Source organism: Phodopus roborovskii, unplaced genomic scaffold (assembly GCF_943737965.1).
Source record: "Phodopus roborovskii unplaced genomic scaffold, PHOROB, whole genome shotgun sequence".
Taxonomy (NCBI): domain Eukaryota; kingdom Metazoa; phylum Chordata; class Mammalia; order Rodentia; family Cricetidae; genus Phodopus; species Phodopus roborovskii.
This window is the reverse complement of record NW_026126480.1, coordinates 10,683,093-10,708,465: the sequence shown is the minus strand read 5'-3', so window position 1 is coordinate 10,708,465 and position 25,373 is coordinate 10,683,093. Positions and strand designations below refer to the sequence as shown.

Here is a 25,373-nt window from a genome sequence, read left to right as displayed (position 1 = left end):
GGGATAGCCTTGGAGATCTCCAGACACCAGGTGAGTAGCATTGGGGAGGCGACATGCACCACGCACGCTGTCTGGACAAGAATGACAGCCTCTGCCCTGATGTGGGCCTCATCTCTGGTACTTCTACTCTCCTCTGGCCTGGAGTGGGTCTGGGAGATCACAGTGGGCAAGATGGTATCCTCAGAGTTCAATTTGTCAGGGTTCACAGCCCAAGGAGCACAGGGGCCTTGAGGCCTGTATTAGGGGAGATCCTCATAGAGACTTGAGGCAACCAGTGATAGAGTCTGAGCTCAAGACTCATCAGGGGTAGGACAGAGACTTGGTCTCAATCCAGTTAGTGAGTGCCAGCTGTCAGGGAGAGCAGGGCCACTCTGCTGGGTGTCCATAGAATCCCACAGAACTGGAGTCCCTGAAGCCCCTGAGCCTGTCTCCTGGAGAGCTTGCCTCCCCTCTCTCTCACTCACTGTCCAGTCCACACCTGCTCCCTATCTTTCTGGCTGCAGTGATGTGGGCCTTGTTGAGGCAGCCATTCTGCTATCCCTCTAGGTAAATTCTAGGGTTATAGAACTGGGGTGGCTGCCTGCTCAGAGCCAGATGGACTGGCTGGCACTGGAGTGAGGAGATGGCTTGGGACAGGAGGTGTGAGGGAGGGAGGGAGGCTGGCACAAGACAAACTGCATCCCTGGTGGAGAAAGGCAGAGGGAATGGTTTGGGGTTTTCTAGACCATAGACAAGCTAGAATCAGCATCCTTGTGTCCTGGGATGTTTCCAAGAAGAGGCCCAGAGTCAAGGAAACCCTCCGTGACTGTGAATATAAAGCTGGGAGGAACCTTCAAGTTCAGACTCTGCTGGCTGCAGCCCCTGTGCCTCCAAGCCTGTCTCCTGCTCTTCAGCCCCCTTGAGTCTAGCACACTTTTATGGAGGCAGAGGCAGAGGCAGTGAGGATATAAAATAAACATTTGGAGTTCAATGTCATCTGTGCCCCCAGGAGCACTGGAGCACATGCTCTCCAGGTCTTGTCTTTACCCATCAGCTCCGTGGCTGTGGGCAAGCCTCTTTCTCCTGCTCCTTTTCCCTCAGCCACCTCCCACCCTCACCCTGAGGTCTATGCAAGTGAAACAATGGGGGTCCAGGACTGATAAGGAGAATTTCCTCAGCAGCCACCAGCCTGAGGAGCCGATATTGTTTAGCCATGTGAGCAAGGGAACCCGTTAGAAGTATGACTGCTCGATGCAGACATCTACAACCAAACATTAGGCTGAGGGAGCTCCTGGAGTACAATCAAAGTGAGGGAGGAGTGATAATATGAACAAAGGAGTCAAGACCATGATGGGGGAAACCCACAGAGTCAGCTGACCCAAGCTGCATGAGGGGAGCCTGCATAAGACCGAACTAGACTCACTTAATATAGGTGACAATGGTGTGGCTGGGACAGTATGAGACCACTGGCAGTGGGTCTAAGATCTAACACTAATGCACAAACTGACTTAGTGGAGCCCAATCTATATGGAGAGATAACTTGTCCAGCCTAGACACAGGGGTGTGGGGGTGGAGAGGTGCCTTGGTCCTGCCTCAAGGAGATTACGGGACAGATTTAGCAGACTTCCTAGGGGAGATCCTACCCTCTTGGAGGAGTAGATGGGAGGTGCGGGGGAAATGGGGGAAGCAGGAGAGTAGGGAGGGGAACCTGGGATTGGAATGTAAAAATAAATTAATTTTAAAAAGTATGACTGCTCAAGTACTCTGCTTGCAGCCAGCCATCTATGCAGGTGGGCAGTGGCCTGGTGGACAGGCAGGGGGCAGCCCAGCCTGTAGTAGTTCACTTGGGGACGTCCTGGCAATAAAGCCACAGACATGCAAACTACTGAGTCCTGGATTGTCCTCTCCTTCCTCTGTGACACCAAGCCCCACTCAGCAGAGGCTCCTGTCAGTCCTGGGCAGCGCATATGGAAGTCGAGGACAGGCTTAGAAGCTAGACAGCTTGGTATTTGAACCCTAACTTTGCCACTGGTATGCCAAGATCTTAAAACATATTTTTTTTCCTTTTATGAGTTTGCTTGCTCACTAATAAAACAGAGCTAGTGGGCCCTATGTCACAGAATAGTTATGAAAGCTAAAGACAACGGCTGCAGAAACCCAGTGAGGGCCGGAAGTTGCCTGGAGTCACACCACAAGATGCTGGGTGATGCCAGACCTCATTGTACACCATCTGGCCTCTCTGGGGCCTGGACTCATGTCTAGGACCTGCTCTGTGTCCCCTGGTCTGTGGCAGAGCATAGCAAAGATGTTTGGGGCTGGACTGGGCCCCACATGGTGTGGCTCCTCTGGCCTGAGCCACCTCTCCACAAGGCCTTATCTGTCCATTCTCTCCTTTCCCACCAACTAATCTTTGCCTCTCTTGGAAAGTTCCTGTTTCCTCCCGCCGTCTTGTCTCTCCCAAGGCCTGTCTCCAGAGACTCTAGCCAGCCTCCCACACAGGTCTAAGCTGTTCAGTTCAGAGTCTGGGTTGGCCACCCCTGACTCAGGATGGTACAGATGAGAAACCTGCTGTGGCTAAAATTCTGATGTCCTGTCTGTCCTCTAGGCTATCCAGTGTGGGATGGAAGGTTTTACTCCGAACTCGAAGGTACAGAGTTCTAAATCTCTGAATACAGTAAACACTAGGGCTGTGACACCCTGGGGAGGCTGTGACTCACAATGAAGCCCTGACCCCTGCTGAGTAGGTCCAGCAGGATCTGACCCTGAAGCCTGAGGTAGGGAGCCCTCGAGGAAGCATCCAGTGATTTCCCTCCTGCCTAGCTTTTAGCTAGCCAGAAGGTTCAGGGCTTCATGATGGATCTAGAGATTAGCCAATGGCAGGCACAATGGCCCACTGAGTCAGGGGCCAGCCTGCTCTCCTGCTCTGAGCTATCAAATCCCCCTCCTATGCAGAATGCTAGGGGCACGCCAGGGCTCCGAGACCCACTCTGTTGAGAGCAGGTCATGATTTGGGGTAAGTCACCTGTCCTTTGGGAACCCACGTTTCCACCTGCCAGGTAGTGACATTATCTATGGGGAGATTGCTGAGAAGATGGCTTGGGATACGGTGGACCAGGACACAGAAGGTACAGAGTAAGCAATCCTGTTTATACTAACACGGCTACTTTTCACCACGTGGCCTGCATTTTCTTGTCCCAAGTAAGGTTCAAAAGACAGCCCCAGATTCAACCCTCCTGAGGAGAGTTTTATACTCAGCTCCATTGGGTTGAGTGAGTCTCAGCCTAGATAGACTCAGTGGGAAATGGGAGAGACCCATTCTGGCTAGAGGTGATCAAGGACAGCTCACTGAAGAAGGGAGTTGTCTACCTGGGCCTGGGAGGACAGCTTTGACTGACTGGGGGAGAGGGAATTGAGCCCGTTGTTTGAAAGGTTCAAGGGTGGTGAGGGGCCAGAGGAGGGACAATTCTGGGGCTCTGGAAGGACCAAGCTAGGCATCTAAGCAGGCAGGCTTTATGGCAGAGCTGAGGGGTGGTGAGCTTTAGGGGCTACGGCAGGAGGTTAGTCTATGACTGGGATGGGCCAAGTGCTGAGGACTGGCTCTGTGGGCCCCATGACCCAGGAGGGAACACACATAAGAGACAAGGATATCTCTCTACCACCAGCCCCTTTGGCAGTGGCCCCAGGACGGCCCTGCCCATCTGGAGTTTCCTCATCTGGAAAACAGTCTCAGAGGAGAGCAGACTTATCTAGAGGTTCTTTCCAGCTTGTGATTCTGTGACTGCTACCCCCACCACCACCACCACAAACTCACAGGCAGAGCTTGGATAGCTACAAAACCCTACTCTCTCCCACCAGATGACTTGCCTGGTTCCTGGCAAATCCTCTGTTCCATCCTCCCTGCACCACCAGGAGTCTCTGTTTCCCTCCATGAAACTCTGCCCAGGCTCTGAGGCTTACCCAGCAGGGCTTCTGTGGGCACCTCTCAGTTTCCAGCTGGATCTGTGGGAGCCACAGACAGAAACTGTTTGGACATTCTTTTGTATCCTTGGTCCTGGGTGAGCCACCCCACAAACAGTGAAAGATGCAGGTGCTTCACAATCACTTCTGTCTTGGGGACTTCCATGGGCCAGGCCTGCTCCCTGCGTCACGTTTTCAAGAAATAACCTTACTTTCTGCAGCTTGCTGTTAAACTGGGAAAGTGCATGAAGCTCAGGGAAGTTTGCTGGTTGGAAGCTAGATGCACGGCTGTCATTGTAAAGGGCACTGAAGGTGGCACCTCTCAGGCTGCCCTTACAACCATGCTCTGGTGGCTGGTTACCCACTATCCCTAAGAAGTGGCAACTGCCACTGGCAAGAGGAAAGTTGTCAAGAGGTCAAAGAGCAACTCCTTTGTGGGAGTTTATAACTACAATCGCCTCATGTCCTCAGGTCCTCTGTGGAGCTCCCCTTGGACAAAATTGTAGTCAACAAGGTTGTCTTTAGAGACCCAACTCTGAAACCCAAGGCCAGCAGGGAGGTCAAGGTCAAGTGTGAAGAGCCACAAAAAAAACAGGCAAGAACAAGCTTCTAGAAGCTTCAGCTTTAGGTGTATTTTTGTTTCCATTGTCATTACTTTTTTTAAGTGATGGGACGTTAAAGCTCAGAGGGTATAGCCATGTCCCCCCCAGCTCTTGCCTCCTCTCTGGCTGTCCCTCCCTCCTTCCTTCACCCTTTCACTCTCCACCTCCAGCCTGCAGACAGACATCACAGGCCCAGCTCCTCTTGGCTTTGCCAGCGCACCCACTTAACTGTAATGACAAAGGTGACTCTGCAGCCTGGCCTCCCCCAGAACCCAGACCCTAATGTCTGCTCGGGTTTCCACATGAGAGTCCAACCTGCACCTCCGTCTACACCCATGTCCAAATCTGATGCCAGCCCTCTCCCCAACGGCATCTTGCAGCTGGCCTTCCATCCTTCCCCACACTCAAACCAAACTCAGTTCTTTCTGGAGCCACACCCAAAACACAAGAAAAAGAAGAAGTCCTGCTTGTCCCTACATCTTAGCACATCATCTGCTCCAAGCCTGGTCCAGGCTTGCGCTGTAAGCCTGGGTCTTTCCCAGCTTCCAACCTTAGTCACCATCAGCCCATCTTCACAGGTAGGGCAACAGTATGGGCCAGTCCCACCACGGTTATCTCCCTAAGGTCTCAGCTTCCTGGGGTGGCTTTTCTTGCAGCCAGCTTAATGGGTCTGAAAGCACGGCCAACGGCTGTGCTGTGGTAGTAAGAATGTCCCTGAGGAATAAATATACTGCCAACTGGGTTTATGTTTCAAGACGTCTGTCCTCACCCTTGACCAACAGATCACATACAGGGAAACAGGCCAGGACCAGGTCGGGGGACCAGGAGGGTGAGGTTGGGACATCAATGGGAGGCCGCCTTGTCTAGAAACTGGAGAGTCTTCCTGCCAGACCAGGATCTGCTGGGTTCACATGAGGAGGCTGGAGATTTGGGGGCAGGCTGGGGCTTGCTCAGCATTTATTTCACACAGTTGTTTAAAATATAATCATTATATTTATATTTTATATATAATATATAAAGAGGAATTGAAGTGAGCCACCCCAAAGAAAAAGCTATACTTTATAAATATTTCTGTAGCTCCCACATCCCAAAGGAGGGGGGGAAGGAAAATAAAAATTTACAACCCAAGTTAGTGGTTCCATGTGGTGGGCACAGGGTCCCAAAGAACATTCTGGAGGGCTGGTCTTTCTGGCCTTGAAAGGTCAAATACACACAGTCTTACCCATCCCTGCCCTGGCTTCTTGGAGCAGCCTGGAAGGCAACATGTGGGCACTCAGGCACCAGGCTGCCAGGTTATTTTTAATCCTATCAGTTTCCTTTGATGCCCCGGCCCTCCCGGGGCGGCCAGGCCTCCTGTTCCCAGTGGCTTCCAAGTGGAGTCCCAGCACAAGCCACCTCCCGCGCCAGGCATCTGGGCTCTTCAGGGGAGCCCACCAGGGTCTCCAGGCCCTTCCGCGGGCTATGAGGGAGCAGCCCCGTCCACAGGGGTGGAGCGCGTGGCCTCACTTGCAGACATAGCGCTCCACTGTGCGCTCACACCTGCGGCAGGTGACGTAGCAGCACCAATGGTACTTGCAGTGACATCGTTCCACCACTCGGTCCGTGTAGGGGTTGTAGCCACGCCCACAGCACATGAGGTCGCAGCTGTCACTGCCATTGGAGGTCTTGTTGCACTGCCTGGGGGTGGGAACAAGGGGTCAGTGAGTGCCTGTCACCGCCAGCACCTGCCTCTCCCTGCCAGGCAATGTCTCATGGCCGGCCCAACCCTCCAAAAAGGGGGATGGATGTTTGGGGCTTTCCTCTCCCCTAACTTTCCTGTGTTTACAATAAGCTGCGATGGAATTGTTGGCGCTATTTTATTTCCTGAGGTGTCTGGTTTCCTTTGTTCCCTTCTCCTAAATCCCAGAAGACCCTTCAAATCAGTGTTCATTAATCCTGACTTCATATTTAATCCTTTAAAAGTGTGTGTGTGTATGTGTGTGTGTGTAGTATATGTGTGGTAATTAATGGTCCATGTGCACAAATGTGTGCATGCATTTATGTGGAGGTAGAGGTCCACACTGAATGTCTTACTCTATCTCTGTATCTATCAGGTATGTATATATCTATCATCTGTCTGTCTACTGAGGAAAAAGGACCTCATTGAACCCAGAGCTCAGGAAACCACTGGGCAAGACTGGCCAGCGAGTTCTGGGTCGCTTTCCTCTCGCTGCCTCCACCTCACAGTTAGGGTTACAGATTCAACCCATTGCGTGGGTGGTAGGGATCTGAACTCAGATCCTCATTTGGGTGGGGGAGTGGGGTTCAAGACAGGGTTTCTCTGTGTAGCTTTGGAGCCTGTCCTGGAACTCACGCTATAGACCAGGCTGGCCTCCAACTCACAGAAATCCACCTGACTTTGCCTCCCTAGTACTGGGATTCCAGGAGTGTGCCACCATGCCTGGCTGATCCTTATGCTCACAAAGCAGGTGCCATATCAACTGAGCCTCCTCCTTAGGCCCCTGCCTTCAGAGTTAACCTTTAATCATGCTATAATGGAGGTGAGTGCCGTTTTTACAATTAAAAAGCCCAGGGTACATTCAGGAACACTAAAACAGCCCAGGAAGCACAGTGGGCTTGGTCATTTTGCTCACTGAGTGCGGACTGCGGGTGTCCAGGGGAGCCTGCAGTCACTCATCTCCCCTGAGGCACTCCGTGCCCTTCTGTTTACAAAGTAAATGCAGTATGCAGCAGCAGTTGCTCTCACTGGAAAGAGTGAGGAGGCCACTGATCACCCACCTCCCCTAAGTTATGGCAGGAGGTGAGGAACCAGGGCAGTCTCAGTGAAAGGCAATGCCTCCTGTGCCATTTCCTGGCCTAGTCAAGAGGCAGCTATTCAGGTGTACTGTCCTCTGGGCCAGGGACGAAGGGGGACTGGGCCTGTGGGGTACAGTTGGGGACAGAGCAGTAGGGGACTGAGGAACTAGGCAGGGTACTGACCCACAGCCTATGGCAGTCCTCCGCTAATGCAAGGGGACTCTGTTCATTCCACGGTCCTCTAGGGCCCGTGCTCAGCCTCTCTGTGTTACAGAATCATCTCCCCTTCTCAGCCGCTCACACTCACCCTGCTGCTTCAAAGCAGACTCACGTTCCTTCCTGTCTCCTTCGCCTGACCCACTCCATCTCCACTCTGCCGACCCCCTCAATCTGGCCTCCAGATGGGAGCCTGGGCCTCTTCCTCACAGAGCCCCAAACCAGCCCTCCCCTCTCCCAGGCTGGACCGTGGGCTGCGGAGGAAGCAGATGCTGGCTGGGCACCAACTATGTGCCAGACACGTTCCCAGACACCCGCTCTCTGCTCCGTATTTCCCTAACCTTGTGAGCACCAGCCTTATGGAATGCTATGAGGGGCTCCTTAATAAAAGAGTTCCCCGGCTGTGTACCTCTGGGAAACTCCGTTTAATCAAATCCTTAGTTGAGGCTCCCTCGGGCCTTGGGGGATGGCCAGAGAGCTTCCCAGGTGCATCTGATCATAGACCTTGTTTCCCTGGGTTTTCATGAACCATCTTTACGCATGCAGCCACCTAGCTCCTTAATACCTGGTACACCATAGATCTGCAGGGAACCATTATCATGGGCTCCTTCCTTGTCTTCCCTGTCTCCCTATCCAGAGCCAGGCCTGAGCCAGCTGTAGAGACCCCAGGGCCAATCCAGGTAGTCCCCAGGGGATATGGGAGGACCAGAGCCTAGGGAGGGGCACTTATCAGGGGACAAAGGAGTATCCTCTCTACAAAGCTCGTTTGTTCTGCCTGAATGCCTTAGGTTGGATGCTGCTGCCTTCACTTCTCCTTGTGCCTCTTAGTTCCTCTTTTGTTCAATCAGCAGGGTGGGCATTTATCCTTCTGTTCGGGTGACGTTTATTGAGTTTGTTTCTTGTTGGGCAGCCCTTCCTAGTCCCTGTCTTACAGCACTGCTGCTGTTACTTCCCATCTAGGGAAAAGGTGGGGCTGTCAGCCTCTACCCCCGGAATCCCCTTAGTCTCTCCCTGGAACCTCCTCCCCACACTGGGCAAAGACTCCACTCTCCAGACGCCAGCTGAGTCACCACTGTCCTGGCCCAGCCCTGAATGCAGCATTTGTGTGGGTAGCATGGAACTTACCTGTCTTGGGTCCCATGGGATCCCACCTTCTCGTTCTTCATACAGAAGTCAGGGGAGCTCTGCAGATACACTAGTTCTGAGTCCTTCACAGGTCGGATATCCAGGTCCTTGGGCACCAAGTGCTTGCGGGTGCCCATAGGCCGGTGCACCACTTTCGTGGCAGAAAGGTAGCGGGTCTTGAGGTCAGCTGCCACATCGCGGAGCTCTTGTAGCCCCTTCCAACAGGTGCGGATGGAACAGGAGCCAGACACCCCGTGGCACTTACACTTCGTTTCCAGGGAGGCGCGTAGAGCCTGCGGACAGGCAGGGTGTCAGCAGGGTGGCCAGAATCCCTCCCTGGCCTGTCAGGGCTCTGGCCCCCCATTCCATGCCTGGGTGTTCTTGGGGATTCATGTCCCACTGCATCCTCAAGGGATGGAGCATTTGGCTCTAAAGCTAGGAGGGGTTGGGGGTTATGCTTCCACACCAGGGCAGCTAAGAGGGGCAGGCAGGGAAGAGTGGCATTTGCAGATGCCACTTCTCAGATATACACTGTGCAAATGCTCTAACACAGCTGCCACAGCCCGTCTGGGAGACCCACTCTTTCCTCTGCCCTAAACAGGAAGGCTCAAATATGCTAAGTCGGACACCTAAGTTTGCAGTTAGAAAATTGTAGGGCTGGGACTTGAACCTGCACCTGACAGTGATTCCAAAGCTATGACTTTTAGTTGTTCCATGCCTTCTCTCTCCCACAAAACCAGGACTCACTAGAGGCTTGCCAGAGGAGCAGCAAGGAAAAGAAGAGCAAGGAGGAAGGCAGCTGAGGAGGGATGGGGGAGAGAGGATGAGGGCCTGGGGGGGCACCTCCTTCTGGACCCACCCACAGCTGCCAGGGGACCCTCTGTCGACACTCAGAGCCTCTGTTTTGAAGTATGAAGCTGGCATGCTGCTGCTTCCTGGTAGAGTGCTGTAAGGGTTAAATGAGCTGTACCAAAGGGGTGTGTGAGTTACAGCAGTTTAAATCAATATTGGCTCTGAACATGCAGTTTTAATCAGAGCTGTGGGGGAAACTGGAAACCCTTGGGCCAGGCCCTTAGGCAGGATCCAGTCCTGGTCTGAGAAATGACTTCCCACTGTCTTCTTCCCTGGGCCTCAGTTCCCTGTTGGTGCCTGAGGATCAGAGGTCAGACACCTTCTAAGGGCCTTTGTCAACTCTTCAAACCCCTCTTCTGCTCACAGGGCACTGCCCTCTCCCCTGTCCAGCGAGGGTCATCTGGACTCATCTCCTGCATTACCTGGCTGGGGAAACTGAGGCTAGGATCAGCTTGGCCTTGCCACAATCCCTCAGTCAGTGAGTTAGCAGGGAGCTAGGCCAAGTGTCAGAAATCATCCTTATCATTGTAACAGGAAATGGGGACTGAAGAAATATACTAGGTGTAAAGTCTGGAACTTGCTGGAAGCCTAGGAGGGAGAAGAATGAGACATATAGGGCTGCAGGCACCAGGGACAGAGCCCTGAAGCTCAGTTCCTTGAGTCATGTCGGGGAAGGGGTGGACACTCATGGGCAGGTGCTAAACTGCCTAGTCATGGTGTCATTTAATCCTCACACAGCCCCAGACTACCGGGAACAGCATTCACCTTTTGCAGGTGGCTTCAAGAACAGACCGGATGTGCCCTGAGATGAAAACCAAATATCCCCTTGCACTGCACTAGAGTTTAGGGGGAGTGCACCCCAGCTGGAGGCTGAGGTTGCCATAGTGTATAGTGGAGCTAGATAGAAGCTCTCTGGCTTCCTACAATGGGGCAAGCCCCAGTACTGGGAGGTAGGAGTCCCTGGCTAGGCTCTGAAGTAGACCCACAGTGTGGTTTGGCCTCGGTTTTCCCAGAATGTCCAGGGATGGCCTAGACATTCAAGAGTCCTGACATGAGAGACACCAGTGATAGGTAAGGACATGTAGTTTCTACAGATCCAGCTTCCTCGGGCCATTTGCTTCTGGCTGAGCCACCCAGGGTTAAATCATGTGGGAGGTTCCTTCTGCACAGGGCACTTCCTAGGGTCTTTTCCCTATCAGTGGAAAAGGGACAATAGAACCTTCTGGGAGTTGTTCTGGGATCCCAGGAGGGAAAGAGTAGAGCAAACGTTCACACCATGGACTGGTGCAAAACTGTTCAGAAGTAAAGGTGATTGCTGCGGTCCTGACCACCTGAGTTGGATCCCTAGACACACACGGGCAGTAAGTGAGAAATAGGGAGACACTAGTAGGAGATGCTGGGGAGCCATTCTCTCAAGGCAGTGTGGAACCCCCTCCCCATTACAGAGAGGTGGTATGGTACAAAGCCAGTGGCCCAGCCCCTCCCTGTCTTGGAGGAAGGCTGAGGAACTTGCAGGAGCCCACCCTGTCACCACTTTATAGATGGGAAGGAATGAGCCCAAAGAGGAAGTAAGTCACCACTCAGGAAGTTCAGGGCCAGAGCCAAGGGCAGAACTCTGAGTTCTGGGCTCCTAGTTCACTGTTCCCTCTGCTTGGAGCACCTGAATCCTGGAGATTGCCTAGAGGAGAAGGGGCAGGCGAGCCCAAGCTCTAGAGAGGGAAGAGCAGCAGGGTCCCAGTCCGTCCCCTCTCCCACACCCTCACGGGGCCCACCATGGGCCCTTCTCCAGCCAGTGGCCCAGGCACACCCTCTGGGGCGGGCGGGGGTGGTTACCTGTCTCCCCACTTCACTGTTGTGTAGCCGCATCAGTTTATTGGCTTGGGATCCTGTTTTTTTCACCTTCATAGGAGCATCGGAAAACTTGGCCCCCATGAGGAGCCCGTAGCTGAGGTTGTCCGCACATCCTCCCCAGCGGTTCCCGGGCCCGGGTGGCTCACCTGGGACAGGGCCGCAGGAGCAGCCGGGCAGGTCGCCAGAGGTGCAGGCCCGGGCGATGGTGTGGCTGATGGTGGCAGCTGACAGGGCATACACGAAGGCTGACTCCCGGGTACCTGGGGAGAGGTGAGGGTCAGAAGGCTGGAGGAGGTCAGGCCCAGGCCTGAGGCCATCTTCCTCCACCCACCTGGTTAAGCCACACGGAGGGACCCAGCTGTCACCAGAGCAGTGCAGGAGAAAGACTGCAAGGGTCACCAGTCTGCTCCTCCCAGCCCACAGCACACCCTATGCCCCTCACAAAGAATCAGGGGGTGCTTTGCATAGCAAAGACCTCAGCCCTCTGAGCCCCTGTAGGAACTCAGGAGTAAGAGCCAATTTAAAAGCCTGGTCTTTGCGGGAGACACAGGAGACAGACACAGACGGAGAGGGAGTACCATATGACACATGGGTTGTGTGACACAGCTGTAGGCCAGAATGCCCACAGCCACCAGGAGCTTTCCAGAACTCAGGGAGACAGCATGGCCCTCCTGGCAACTCACTCACAGACTTGCTGCTTCTGGAACAATGAGCCAATACGCAACCCAGGCTGCTTTGGAGCTATTTTACTGCCACTGCCTTTCAAGTACTGGGATTATAATCTGGTCACTACTCACAACTGGGAGACAGCACATTTCCATCGTTTGAAGTCAGCCAGTATGCAGGAAAAGGACACTGTGGCAGAACCCCAAGAAATGAGCACAGCCAGTGAGCTCCCACTTGTCTCCAGGCTGCCCTGGCCCCATATCTGAATCCTGGCCATGTCTTTTACCTAACAGTCACCACTCCTACAGAGCCTCAGTTTCCTTAACTGCACAGCCCACCTGGGAAGGCTTGCCTGGCATTCAGACATCTCAACAGGGAGGGAGAGCTGCCATCGCTGAGACCCAGTGATGTCTGCTTGACAAAGCGCTTGTGTGGCCCATTAGCCTGTGTGAACTCAGGTTCCCATACCGCCTCCGGGAAGCCTGCTTCAAAGCTACTCTGCTGTCCTGAATACTTTGTGCATCAAAGCAGTTCCTGCCAACCAGGTTTGTCTAGGCCCACCTCATTATATTATCGTGGCTTTCAGTACATCAGGGAGCCACCTTGGTGCCCTCTATGACAATATCCTTCCTCCATCCATGCATTATAGCACATGTGTGTCCTGAAGTGTTACTCGGGCCAATGTATGTGCTGATATATTCACTCACTAATATTTATTCATTCCCCAGTTCGTGCCTGAAACCCGTATCTATGAATGACTCATCCGCTCAAGCGTCCACCCAGCCATGGCTTATCCATCTGTGTAACCATCCATCTATTCACTCATCCATCCACCCATGAATCCATGCACCTATCCAAACACACAGAGCTTCCGCCTCGATCCTCCCACCACAGAAGTGCAGCTCCCCACAGCCCCTACCTCTCTCCAGATCAAGCAGGTAGTTGGGGGCGAGTTCGATGGAGGAGCAATTCCAGCGCATGTCAGCAAAGGCCCTACGGCAGGCCTTCATGGCCTCCCGTGCTGCATGCACGATGGTACGCATGAGCTCCAGGTTGCTTCGGCAGAGCTGCACCTGCGCCGACACTAGGCCCTCCAGCTGTTTGCAGTGTTGCGTCTGATTGAGTGCCAGGGCTGCTGGCGTCTTGGACAGTGCCCTGTATACCCCAAAAACCACCAAACAGAAGAAAGACAGGGTGTGAGGGGCATATGATCTGCAGGCCAGCCCTCCCTCAACAGACTCCAAGTCAAGTTTGCAAGAAGCCAGGAAATCAAAAGGCAAAGAGCCACATGGCAGAGCAAGGGTTTGCCCTAGCCTACCCACCTGCAATCTGGAGCGTGACACTGTCTCTCTCTGGGTCTTACAACCTAATTTTAATACAAAATCATATCCCTTATCCTGCCTGAATTGTGTCTTGGGAATAAACACATTTGCAGTCTGCAAAGCCTTCCAGCCACTGACTCAGTCCTCCCGGTCATGAATTACTACTGCTCCTTCCATTCATTCAGCACTGGTAGCGATGAGCTGGAACCAGGGCTAGCTGCTGCAGTCTCATAATAATTACACATGCTATTAATTAAGCCCTCATGCTGTTGCATGCCATAAGTTATGAGCTTTACACCATTACTGCATTGCATTAATTCTATAGCCATTTGTCACCATTGTATAGCCCACTCCCATGCAGAGGATTGCTATTCAACAATTCAAGGACACTGAATTTTATGGTGATCCAGAATTTAGAAAATTCGATATCTAATCTGGACATTCAATGATCACTGGTCCTCTCTGGTCTTCAGGGTTTTAGAGTTGTATACTGCATGTCCCTGGATGGGTGATGGATCTGGTGATACTGGCACTTTCCTACTGCTATGCCTTTGCCCAATGATGTCCTGATGCCAGAAATGCCTTTTCCTTCTCGTACCCAAGTGGATAAAACACCTTCTATTCGTTGAACAAACAGTGAATAAGCGCCAAGACTTCCTAGCCTCCTTTGGCTATGAACATGGATGGCATAGGTACTTCCCTCCAGGAGCACCTAGCCTAAGGACTAGACAAGCCCAACAGCAATGAGGCAGAAAGGCCCCAGATGTCCCAGCTCCTAGGCTGACCTAGAGAAGGGCACAAGCTTGAGTCACTGCTGTGTGACTTGGGCAAGTCACCTAACCTCTCTGGGCTCTATGGGCTTCATGATGATCATTTCTACTTCAAAAGACAGTGAGGAGGCTTAAGTAAGATAATGTGTTCATGTCAGGCATGGCGACACATGCCTGTGATCCTAGACTTGGGAACCTCAGCTCATTGCCAAAGGAATCTTAGATCCAAAGGTGTGAAGAGACTGGGCTTCCTCCATGTGCTGTGCAGACTATGTACTATTCTTCCTTTTTGAACAACTCCGACACCCTGGCAAAGGCCAAATGAGGCAATGCTTGATAAGTTGGCTTCTTGCTGCCTCTGTCTGCCATACTCCACCCACCATATAACTCCCCCTGCTCCCACGCCACACAGAAACAGAATATAGACCCCTGAGGTGGGTGGTTAGGATGACTTCCTAGCCTAGGAGCAAAGGTGAGTGTCCTAAGCCATGTCCCTTCCTGAAGACCTGGCCCACACCAGCACAGACCAGAGAAAGGGAACGTGCATGGTATGTCTCTCAGATGGCTTCCTGGCCCAAGCATATCCATTTGGCCTGGTGGCATCACCTATGAAGCCTGCCTGTGCGGGCTCAGACTGCAGAGGCAAATGGTCCCTGGGTGGATCGGCCTCTCCTCAGCCCTGGAGTCCAGCTTTCTCAACATGGCCTGCAAGTCTTGCCTGCCTCCTCACAAGCTGTCAGTGCCTGGGTGGATATGACCAACACTCCATTCTTCTGCTCACTTGCTGTGTTTTCTATGGTTAAAGCAGGTTTCCCTGGGCCAGAGGCACACAGCCCATGCAAGGAGCACGGCTATCTTCTTGGCTTTAACCTAGGCATCTGCTCACCTAAAAGTAGGGTACTAACCAAGAAGTGGGGTACTGATGGAGCCCTTCCTGCTGAGTGGTGCAGGCAGCTCCTAGGGCCTGTAGCTACTCTCAGGCATGGCACCCAGTGCTCCCCAGTACCTGGGGCTAACTGGTGAAGGGTCTGGGGGGCTTTGCTTCCCTAGCCACTGTCCCCTCCCTCTCCCTGAAGTCCCCAGGCATTTGCCTACCCAGCCCCAGACTAACAGGATTCTGTCTAGGACTACCTGGTAGGATACCTGAAGCTCTTCCCAGGCTCCTGGAAGTGGGGGCAGGCAGAGTGTAGTCAGGCCACTGTTAGGGACAGAGGGACAGGCATCCATGGGACCCTCAGGAGCAGCTGGCACAGCAAACACCTACTGCCCCACCCCCAAGCATTGCAAAGGCTTCCCAGGAATCTGCTGATTAGCGGTAATGACCTGGGTAAGTGAGCCCCCTTGGGGAGGCAATCAGGACTAAGGCAGGGGCGGGGGAGCCACCGTGGACAGCTCACAGGCAGGTCTGGTCCAGAATAGCCCTAATTGGAAACATTTCAGTTTATCTAGAGTGGGGATGTTGGGGAGAGGATGCAGGAGGGGGACAAGAGGGAACAGAGAGTTCACTGGGGAGTCTATGCCATGGGTTAGGACTGACTTCTCTCATTCTGGAGTTGGGCTTCTCTGGGTTCAAGCTCTGGCTAGGGTACTAGTTAACCACATGACCTGGGCAAATCACTGCCAGTGCCTAGCCTCAGTTCCCTGTTTATAGTATTCAATGCTCATAGTTCTGTGGGTGGGGGCATTTTCCAGTGATACAGCTGGGACATGCCTTCCATTTCTCACTATCTTCTATCCCCTATTCACTGAGTATATCTCCGTGCCTGCTGGTCCACCCACCCTGAGGGGTCTCTACCTCCTCATACCATGGAGCTTCTATCCTGGCTAGTCAGTCACTAAGGGTTCTTCCTGGGGTTATCAGTAACCCTGTGCCCAGGCAGTTCTGTGGCACCTGACTCAGGTAAGGCTGCCCTACAGAAGGGGCCTTTGTTATGGTCCTACCCTTTACAGTCTTGAGTGCCCTGGGCCAAGACCTCTTGCTGCCATTCTGCAGTCTGGCTGTCACATTGCTAGTGAAACCAAACTATTTGTTTAGGGTTATCTTGGGTAGAACTAGACTCCAAAGACCTCAGAAGTACACCCAGAGTTGGCCTGGCAGTGGGTTGAGCCTGGCATCAAAAACTTCACTCAGGAAATTAGGAGACCCTGGTTATGAATTTGGCCTGCCTGAGGTCCCCAAAGCTAGCCAGGGATGGTGGTCCTTTGGTTATGTTTCTGTGGATCCTGCTGACCCCAGGAAGGAAGGGAAAGCCTATTCCCTAAACCTATTTACCCTACCTGCCACCAGGCTTTGGGCTGTCTTGGGCCACATCTTAGATTGTTACCCATGAAGCAAGAAAAATGTCTAGGCCAACTAAGCAACATCAGCCCTTCTCTGTGCTCCTATCTGCCCCCCAGGGATGGCTTTAGGGAGCTTTTCCCTGGTGACAAGTGGGAAGTTCTCAGTGATGTGCTGGGCTAAAGATCAGGGCTCATTGGGTCAAGCTCCTGGAATGCAATCAAAGTGAGGGAGGAGCGATGATATGAGCAAAGGAGTCAGGACCATGATGGGGAAACCCACAGAATCAGCTGACCCACGCAGTGAGAGATCACTGACTCCGTTCTGACAACTCGGGAGCCTGTGTAAGACTGATCTAGCCTCCCTTAATATAAGTGGGGCTGGGACAATTTATGAGATCACTGGCAGTGGGTCCAATATGTGCCCATTCTATATGGAGAGACACCTTACTCAGCCTAGGCAAAGGGGGGGGTGCCTTGGTCCTGACTTAAGGAGATGATGGGGCAGACTTAGTAGACTTCTTAGGGAAGGAAATGGGGGAAGTAGGAAGAACAGACAGAAGGGGAACTGGGACTGGGATATAAAGACAATAAATAAAACAGGGCTCTTCAGGATGCTGGGCTAGGTTGAAGTTAAAGATAGCAGCCCAAGGAGAAGCCCAGGGAATATGGGACCTAGCTTCCCCTAGGAACTTGTCTTAGGATCTTAGAGCCTCGATGAACAAGACCAGCTCCTTTCCTAATTTCACAAATGGGCCAGTGGCATTGGAGGCATTGGATGAAGGGCGGGAAGCCTATAAGCTAGAGATCCAATCCTGCCTAGCAGGCACTGCCTAGACCTCAGAGGCCCCTGCCTGGCCCCATATTCACAGGATCATCCTTAAGGAGAGCCCTACCTGGTTGCCTTGCTCAGACACTTGCTAGCCAAAGAGTGGAAAGGAGTTTTCATGTACTGTCAAGGAAGGAGAGCAGGATTGCCCACCTCTGTGTGCAGCCAATCAGAAGCAGAGGCCAGCTAGAAGCTAGAAGCTAGACCTCCCAGATGCCAGGCCAGGACTCCTTCCAGCCCATGTTGGAGCTGAGAAGCAGAGATACAGAGAGGCTGAAGGTCTGCCTGGACCTAAGCACAGATTTTGCTCACTTCACAGCAGCCACACTCCTTCCAGAGCCTCTTAAGACTTCCTAGAGAGGGCCCGCCCTTGCTGAGTAGCAGGCTCCATGCCACCAGCTGCTTTGAGAGGACAGCCTCCAAGAGGCCCCTAGCAGGCCCAGAGTCTTCTCCCCTCCTCTACCAGAGGGGGCAAAAGGCTCACATTTGCTCTCCCCGCTCCTCCCTCCCCCTTGACCCATTATGATTCCCCCACCTCTGGCTTTGGAGGTAATGCCTTCAAGGCTCTCAATGTATCTCTAGGCAGTCAGGTTCTGACCCTGCTCCCCAATCCCCCATCCCACCTGTTTAGGTTGTCTGACCCAGAAGCCCACCAGGTGGGCACCTCAGGTCACTAGAGCCACATCTGGTTTCAGTTCCTGTGTCAGATGTCCCTTTCATCTCCAGGTCACTTCCCAAGCCCAAGCATATGGTCCCCAGGACTGCCCCCAGGACAGCTGGCCCTGATGAGTCCCCACCCCACCTCACACTGCCCTGGGACTTCCTTCTACCAACAGCCCAACTCAAAGCTCCGCTGTGCTCCTCACTGGCTATGAAGCTCTGTTTAAGAACCTCCAAGGTCTTCCTCTCCTTTGCTCAGGGAAACAGCACACAGCACAGGTTGGGAGACTGAAACAAACTATGTGTATGCTGAAAACAGCACATAGAGAGGCACATCTGTGTGCACGAGTGCCTATGTCCACCCACACCATTTCCCTGAGGGAGGACAGGGCATTGAGTGCAGGCCATTGAATCTGGGGCCTCACGGGCCCTTATTGCTTTTGTTTGTTTGTTTGTTTTTAAGGCAGAATGTCACTCCATTGCTCAGGCTGGCTTTGAACTCATCTGTAACGCAGGTAGGTGCTGAACTTGTCATCTCCCTGCCTCACTCGGCCTCTTCAGTAGCTGAGATTACTGGCCTGGCTCTACCCTTGTTAAGCTCCGCTTCTCCTCCCAGATCCTTCTCTATCTTCCAGCTCCAGCAATAGTTCAACCATTATCAAGATTCAGCCTCCTGAGCCCTCTGCTTTGGTTCTGATCTCACAGTCACAGAGAACCAGCATGTGACCTTGTGGCAGTTACTTAGCCTCTCTGTACCTTAACTTCCTTATTGTGAACCAACAATGATAAGACTGTCACCTATCACAAGGAGTGTTAACAAATCAGATAGAGGCCCATAGAGCTCAGAGCTGTAATAGGACACTGCCTGCAAGGCACTGTGGCCCCTGCTCCCCCACAAGAAGGGTCAGGGGATGCTCCTGCCTCCACACTTCTATTCATGCTCTTCCTCCTGGGACACCTGCTTCACATTCCATCGCTGCCCATTAAGTCCTCCCTGGCGGAATGTCTTGAAGGCAGACACTGAGCTGTGCCCATTTGTGCCATGGCTTAGACTATGGGGTGGAGCTAGGCTGAGTGTTGCTCTCAGCCAGTCACCTTCCCCACCCAGCACGTGCCAGCTTGGGACTGAGTGAGTCACATGCATCCCAGAACCTCAGTGTTCCCCTTGGAGGACAGGTAAAGAGGGACAAGAGTAGTGTCCCCAGGACTCTTTATGAGCAAAATGAGTCGCCCAAGCCTGCTGCTCAGCATGAAGGCCCTTGCACCTCTCAGCACACCCCTTCCCACTCTCCCTCACCTCCTGGCCTGTAAAACAGTGGTGGCGGTGAAGAGAGCCTCTCTCCCTGACTTGTGTCCTGCCTGGTGCAAGAATGGGCAAGAGTGCTTAAGAGCAGCCTGAGGATAGGGGAGGAGCCCCGCCCAGGACAGACCACCTTTCTTGTAAACCAGAAGCTCACGAAAATGTGACTCCCCTCTTGAATTATTTAATCAATAACTCAGCACCAGAAAGGGCTGGACCAGTGACCTCAAGACTGTTTTCCAGAGGTCCAGTGTGCTACCATCCTCTCTTTCAGAACCCCTCTTCAGTACCCACAATCTATCCCTTGTTTTATCTGCAGGCTCCCTACACACGACCCAAAGGGAAACTTAGGGTCCGTTCTAGACTCTCCCCCAGGGCACTGTACGCTCTGAGTCTCCTCCGCATCATCTACCTGCTGAATTCCCCGTTTCTGCATCTGCAAGTGGCAAGCCGTGGAAAATCTCTGTAACCCACAAGAGTGCCCCAACCAGGCTGCCCTCCTCTGAGCCCCCCCCCCAGCCCCCACTCCTAGAGTACTTGGAAAGTTATTTACAGACGGGGCTTATCTTTCCCAGCCCAGGGGCAGCTCCTTCAGGAAGGGGCTGCTTTCCCTCTCATCCCACTCCTTCCACGCTGCTTCCAGCAGCCACCACAGAAGAAGCAGGCACTGTATGGGGGAACCAGGGAGGAAACTGCCCCCAGCGACCATTTATCCCTACAGAACACCCTGCACGTGTGCACACAGCCTCTGGTAGTTTGGGAGCCCTCTAGGGAGCCTCCTATCTGATCCGGATGAGGCAGTCCTAGCTGTCCTTCTGGCCGAGTACACTGAGGCCCCAGGAGGTAGTGCTAGAGTGACACTTCCCCCAAGGTCGCTCAGGTGGAGGGGGTCAAAACTGTCTTTGCAGACCTTCAGGAGGCTGACGGGCCAAGGTCCTAAGTCGCCCCTTGTGTCCTGCACTGAGCAGACCCTCTGGGTTGTACCACTTAGAATGTTTCCGAAGTCCCTCTCTGGCCTTTGTGCAACCCTGGCCTGGATGACAAAATCCCCTCACCCACTTCGCAAGCCTGCAGAGAATAAGAACAGCATTTCATAGAGGAGGTGGCTCAAGCTTAAGAATGCCCGGTTCCGGACGCTCAAGCTAACTTGGCCTCGCAGATTTTGGCGCTCTCATCCAACCTCTCTAGCCGCTCGCCCCATGGCCCATTGGAGTAAAAGCGGGGTCCTACTTACAGCCACTTGATGCCATAGCACACGCCGGTGTGGAGCGCCAGGGCGAAAAGCAGAGCCTCGCAGACCTGCGACCGCGCCCTCATCGTCGCGCGCGCCCGGCGCTCCCGGGGGTCGCACCCTGCAGGAACCGCGCCGAAGTCCGCCGCCTGCAGGCCACCACCGCTGGTCCTGCGCGCACGCCGCCTGCAGTCAGGAAGAGTGGGGCGGCGGGTTAGGGCGGTGCGCGGGCTGGGAGGCGTTTTATTCAAATTACAAAGGAGGGGTCGGGCCCGGGAGGCCGAGCAAGGCAGGCATCCGCAACCGCCCCGTGCCTCACGGAGACCCGCTGGCGTCAGGCTGGGATTAGGTGAGAACCCAGCGCGGCCGAGGGCGTGTCGCCCAGGGGTGATCAGAGCTGTACCTCCCAGGAAGGGCAGTGTGCCGCAGAACCGAGGTACTGGGTGAGACCCAGAAGAAAGCCACCAAAGGACCGCAAGCCTCAGGCGGCGAACGAGACACCCGCCGGAGGCACACAAACTGTCGAAGCGACCACAGAGAGAGGAACGAAGGTCCCGGGCCGAGGCAGCTGATCCGGGAAGGGATTTGGGCTCCTATTAGAATCCACGATATTGATTACTAGTTATTGCAGCCTTGGTGATTCTATGATTCATCCGGAGTTTCCTCTTTGCTGAGAAGTCTCCTAGTGTGGCCGCCTTTGCTCCTCCCAGTCCTGTGATAGGTATTGTCGCTCCTCCATCTCAGACGAGGAAACCGGAGCCCAGAGATGGGAAACCGGCTTAGTGAGCGCCCAGTTGGTGCTGGGCTGTTCAGCTATCTGGTCTACCTGTTCCTCATGAGGTCAGGTCAAAGAGAAAACATAAAACTTGCCACCTCTGGGCACCTACTTTTCAGTATGGGAAGGGGAAACTGGAAAAATGGAATGGTGATGGATGCTCTTCCCACACCAAAGGATCTGCAGAGCCCGAAGCGCCACTTTGGACATCCCGCTTCAGTGCCACCGCACCGCCAGAGCTCCTTAGCGCCAGCCCTGCAAAAGGTTGCCTCGGACCGGCAGGCGGCGAGCTGGGGCTGCGGAGGAGCTGCTACCCCGCCCGCTTGAAGCCAGCGGAGCTGCTTTCTGAGGCTTGCCCCCGTCTCATCATTCTCACCTCATTAACTCTCTTCCCGGCTTCTCCCAAATTTACCAACACCTGGCGTTCGCCCCGAATATACACAGCCCCCCTCTCCTCTGGAGGAGCAAAGACAAAGGGATTCTTCCCTAAAGGGTCCACAGAGTCTGAAGAAGGAAGTGCCAGACTTGGGGGGAGGTGCTGGTGGGGAGGTCGCTGGAACCGGGAAGAGCGGTTCTCATTTGGTCTGTGAGCTTGGGCAAGCCCTTAACCACCCCAGCCTTAGTTTTTCTTTTTATAAAAACAAAGAACAGGACTCCAGCTTTCTGATCTTCGTCCGATCTCTCTGCCTGTATCCACTATTATGCATACCCGTGTAGCCTGAACACATGTAGGTATGTGCTTTGTACACCAGCGAAAACGCGCGCGCATACACACACACACACACACACACACACACACACTTACACACACACACATTTCAGACATCATAGTTTTCTGGGGCCTTCTGGCAGAATCTAGAGGAATCCAAATAGAAAACCTTGAATTGCTTCCCCCTCCCGGCTTCTCCTCCACAGAGTCCCTCAGGTCCAAAGTGTTTGACACACGCGAGTGGGGTCTCAGCAGGATTTTGGTGTAGTCCGACTCCTCCTCTCACCTCTTCTGTATCCAGATCTTTCCCTCGCTATTAGAAGTTTACACACTTACCCAAAGGAGAAACGTATATGCAGGATCTTGGCTGAAGGGGGCCTTCAAAACCCCAGTCATTGTCTCTTTGTTCCCTCCTTAAGTGTGGGGTCGCCGAAAGCGCCCAGAATTCTTGAATGGGAAGGGAAGGGTAAGGGCTGGTCACAGAACGAAGCTCAAGGACTTACAGCGGGCTATTAGTGTCCAGCTCAATTCTCCTAGTGAGAGGAGGGGTGGCCCAGATCGCACAGCAGACAGGGAGCCAGGCTCTACTCCCTTCTCTTTCCAGCAGCTCCAGCTCCAGCGGTCCTAAACTTCTTCCGCCACTACCGTGAGTTGTTGAGGGAGCATCTTTGGGCCTGGGCCTCTGGGTCCTGACATTATTCTTATCCTATCTTTAGGATAGGACTGCAAGGCGAGCCTCTGGGTCACCCTCAGCTTGTGCCCTGAGAGTCAGAGCGCATTCGCCTCCGGGAGTCCCCAGGCCGCCAGGGGGCGCTAAGCCTGAGTTCTAAGAAAGATCTGCCCCAGCCTCACAAAGTGGGACTTGGGGCAAGTCCCCTCCTTTTCCTGGGTTCTAAAATTCCCGTCTTGGATGAAGTGCAGGGTGACTTTCCTTTTGGCCCTGGCTATCTCTTAAGACTTGTTTTTGTTAGCCCTGAACTAACTACGCAACCTCTTGCTTCAGTCTGGGCTCCCAGCCTGCGTTGGGGACAGTCTCGTAGTGGGCCCGCGGAAAACGGAGCAGTGCTTATAGATAAAGAGAAAGCAACCCTTTCTTCTGCCCCCTGGACAATAAGTCCAAGTCCAGCTTGCTGCAGTCGGAGAAACGAGCCTCCCGGGGTTGTGCAAACGCGGGACACCACGCGCACCGTAGCCCAGTCTCTGGCCGCCAACAGGTGGGCTTAAGGCTCAGGGCTGTTTAGAGCTCTAGAAATTTCACTTAAAGTAATCTCCCCGCTCAGCCTAACTGGCAAGGATTCGCCAAACCTCTCAAACTCAATGTGCCATGATGGCCCAGGATTTGGTGCTGCGCATGGGGACAACGTCCGCACCAGTATATTGTGCAAGCGGGCCGCTCCAGGAGCCTGGCCGCGAAGCTCTCAAAACGGAAAGGGTGCGACAGGGACGCCGAGCGACATCTTCAAGGTTACCTGCGAGGCTGCGTGAGATCTGACTTTACGCTCAGCCGAAATTCTGTCAGTATCTTCTGTGTTGCGCCAGGTCACCGCGGAGACGCGGTGTTTGGAAAGTGGAAAGCGAGAGTGCGTAACTCCTGCCACCCGCTGGAGCCGAATCCTGCATTCCCAAAGACCATGAGGGACATGGAGGAACCTCAGGGCCACGGGTGGAAGATATGGGACTGGTGGAACTCAGTCAGATGTTCGGAGCGGCTCCAGATGTGACGCGGGACGGGGGCAGGGGCAGGACTCGCCTCCCTACCCCCCAACCTGGAGCTCAGGTCGGTAAACAAATTCACCCTCCCTCATTTTACCTCCTTTTACCAGTTGCCTCTAGACGCCCTCCTCATCACCCGGAGCTCCCCACCTTCGGCTCTGGTAGGAGCTGCGGACTTCTAGCCTTTTGTCCCCTCTCCCGCCTCCTCACACACACCCTCCGTCGCGGTATCCAAATCCCCCACCCCCGGGATGGCTCGGGCGTGACCTCATCAACCCGCAGACTGCGAGGGAGGGGACCGAGTCCTGGGATGGAGGACAAATCGGAAGAGCTGGGGGAGAACTGAAGGAACCGCGCAACCCACCCCATCCGGCAACCCCCTAGTCCCCTAGTTCCCGGTCATTCCTGCAGCTGTGCTCCGCCAAGAGGGTTTACTCGGAATGCTGCAGAGAGAGGTGAGGAAAAGAGAGCAACGAAGTTCACTTTGGTTTGCTTCCCCAAGAGTGGGTGCCCAATAGGGACGTCTCTTGGGCTCAGTTGCCTTCCTCCCTACCCCAGCGGGTTTCCGATGAACATCTGCCTGCGGCCGCTGCTCACCTTCGGGGTACTCTTCTGGCGCTTCCTGCGTATCCCGCAGTCCTGGCGGCTCTCTGGAGCTGGGAGTCTGGCCCCCGTCTGTGAGAGCGGCGAGGACAGCGTGTCCTTAGACACGGCACAGTAGGGCGCTGCGGATCTTGGCAACCCGGGCGCGGATGCCGGCTGCTGAAGGCTGTGCTCGGCTCTCCGGCCTGCGCTCGCGAACCTTTGGAGCTCTCCCTTCTCCCGGCACGATCTGCGGCGCCCGCCAGCCCAAGCGCTTTATAAGGCGCGGACCGCCGCTTTGATCCGCCCACGTCAGCGCGCCGAATCCCCACCCGGTGGCTCGCGCGGGGTGGAGGCGGGGTCCCCATGACGCCTCGGACCCGCGGCGCCCGCCCGGCGCTCCGGGACACTTCGCACCCTATTGCAGTACGGAAGGGAACTTGCTCGCCACAACCAGTGTTGAAAGGGTGTCTGTTGCGTGCCAGCGGCGCGCCGGACGCTCTGAAGGCCCACCTCGAAAGCTAGTAATAACCATCAAGAGCTTGAACCAGACAAGAGGGTCTGTCTTGGGCCACAGTGCCGAACCCAGTACCACAATGAGCTCTTGTGACTTTCTTGCTGCTGTCTTTGGGGGTCCTGAGCCCTGCGCTTCTGTCGTCCAGGGACCATCTTTCTAGGCATCTCGGAGGGGCGCTGGCTTCCAGGAGATGCTAGGGCTCTGCTATGTGAAGCGCATTGTAAATTGACTGCAAGTCGACAGTCTTCTGTCTTAGACTCTGGCTTGATTGTGGGCAATTCCACCCAGCGATCCGCAGGGCTTGGGTCCCAGCAGAGCAGCAGGTTTCAGAAACTAAAAGACACTGGAGATGACTTCCTCTGAGATGTAGTCCTGTCTTAAGTTGAGCGCCCACCCCCCACCCCCACCCCTGCTTATTTGGCCTTCCTTGACTAGAACCGGGGCCAGCTCTATTTCCCCGCAGTTTCTAACTACCCACTGGTTGCTGTGTTACACCAGCTTCTGTCCCTTGTTCTAGGAATTTCAAATCAGAATGTGCTCAAGAATTGTCTAGCTTATTAGTAGATAGGGAAATAAATGGAGGCAAGGAGGAGTTTGCTAGGGCCTCATAAACTGATAGACTTTTCCTATTCTTCATAGCTGCT

At 54.0% G+C, this 25,373-nt stretch overlaps 1 protein-coding gene across 2 annotated transcripts; it reads right to left on the bottom strand.

Moving 5' to 3' along the window:
- Positions 1–5,508: 5,508 nt before the first annotated feature.
- On the bottom strand, positions 5,509–24,595 carry Wnt11 (Wnt family member 11). Of its 2 annotated transcripts, none has more exons than XM_051192311.1 (6): positions 24,228–24,595; positions 20,437–20,619; positions 12,964–13,199; positions 11,361–11,638; positions 8,676–8,968; positions 5,509–6,215 (listed from the first exon to the last, which is right to left on the bottom strand). In XM_051192311.1, exons 1-6 carry the CDS (start codon positions 24,578–24,580, stop codon positions 6,041–6,043), a joined length of 1,518 nt encoding a protein of 505 aa, XP_051048268.1. In that variant the 5' UTR covers positions 24,581–24,595; the 3' UTR covers positions 5,509–6,040. The 2 variants fall into 2 exon arrangements, with proteins under 2 accessions (XP_051048268.1, XP_051048269.1); XM_051192312.1 differs by lacking the exon at positions 24,228–24,595 and adding an exon at positions 23,387–23,524.
- Positions 24,596–25,373: the final 778 nt, after the last annotated feature.

Coding starts and splice junctions, on each gene's coding strand:
- Wnt11 (XM_051192311.1), bottom strand. CDS start 24,580: ATGGGGACCCCGCCTCCACCCCGCGCGAGCCACCGGGTGGGGATTCGG. Junction 13,200..20,436: donor TGCTATGGCATCAAGTGGCT/GTAAGTAGGACC, acceptor TGGGGTATACAG/GGCACTGTCCAAGACGCCAG. Junction 8,969..11,360: donor ACAGTGAAGTGGGGAGACAG/GTAACCACCCCC, acceptor GCCTGTCCGCAG/GCTCTACGCGCCTCCCTGGA.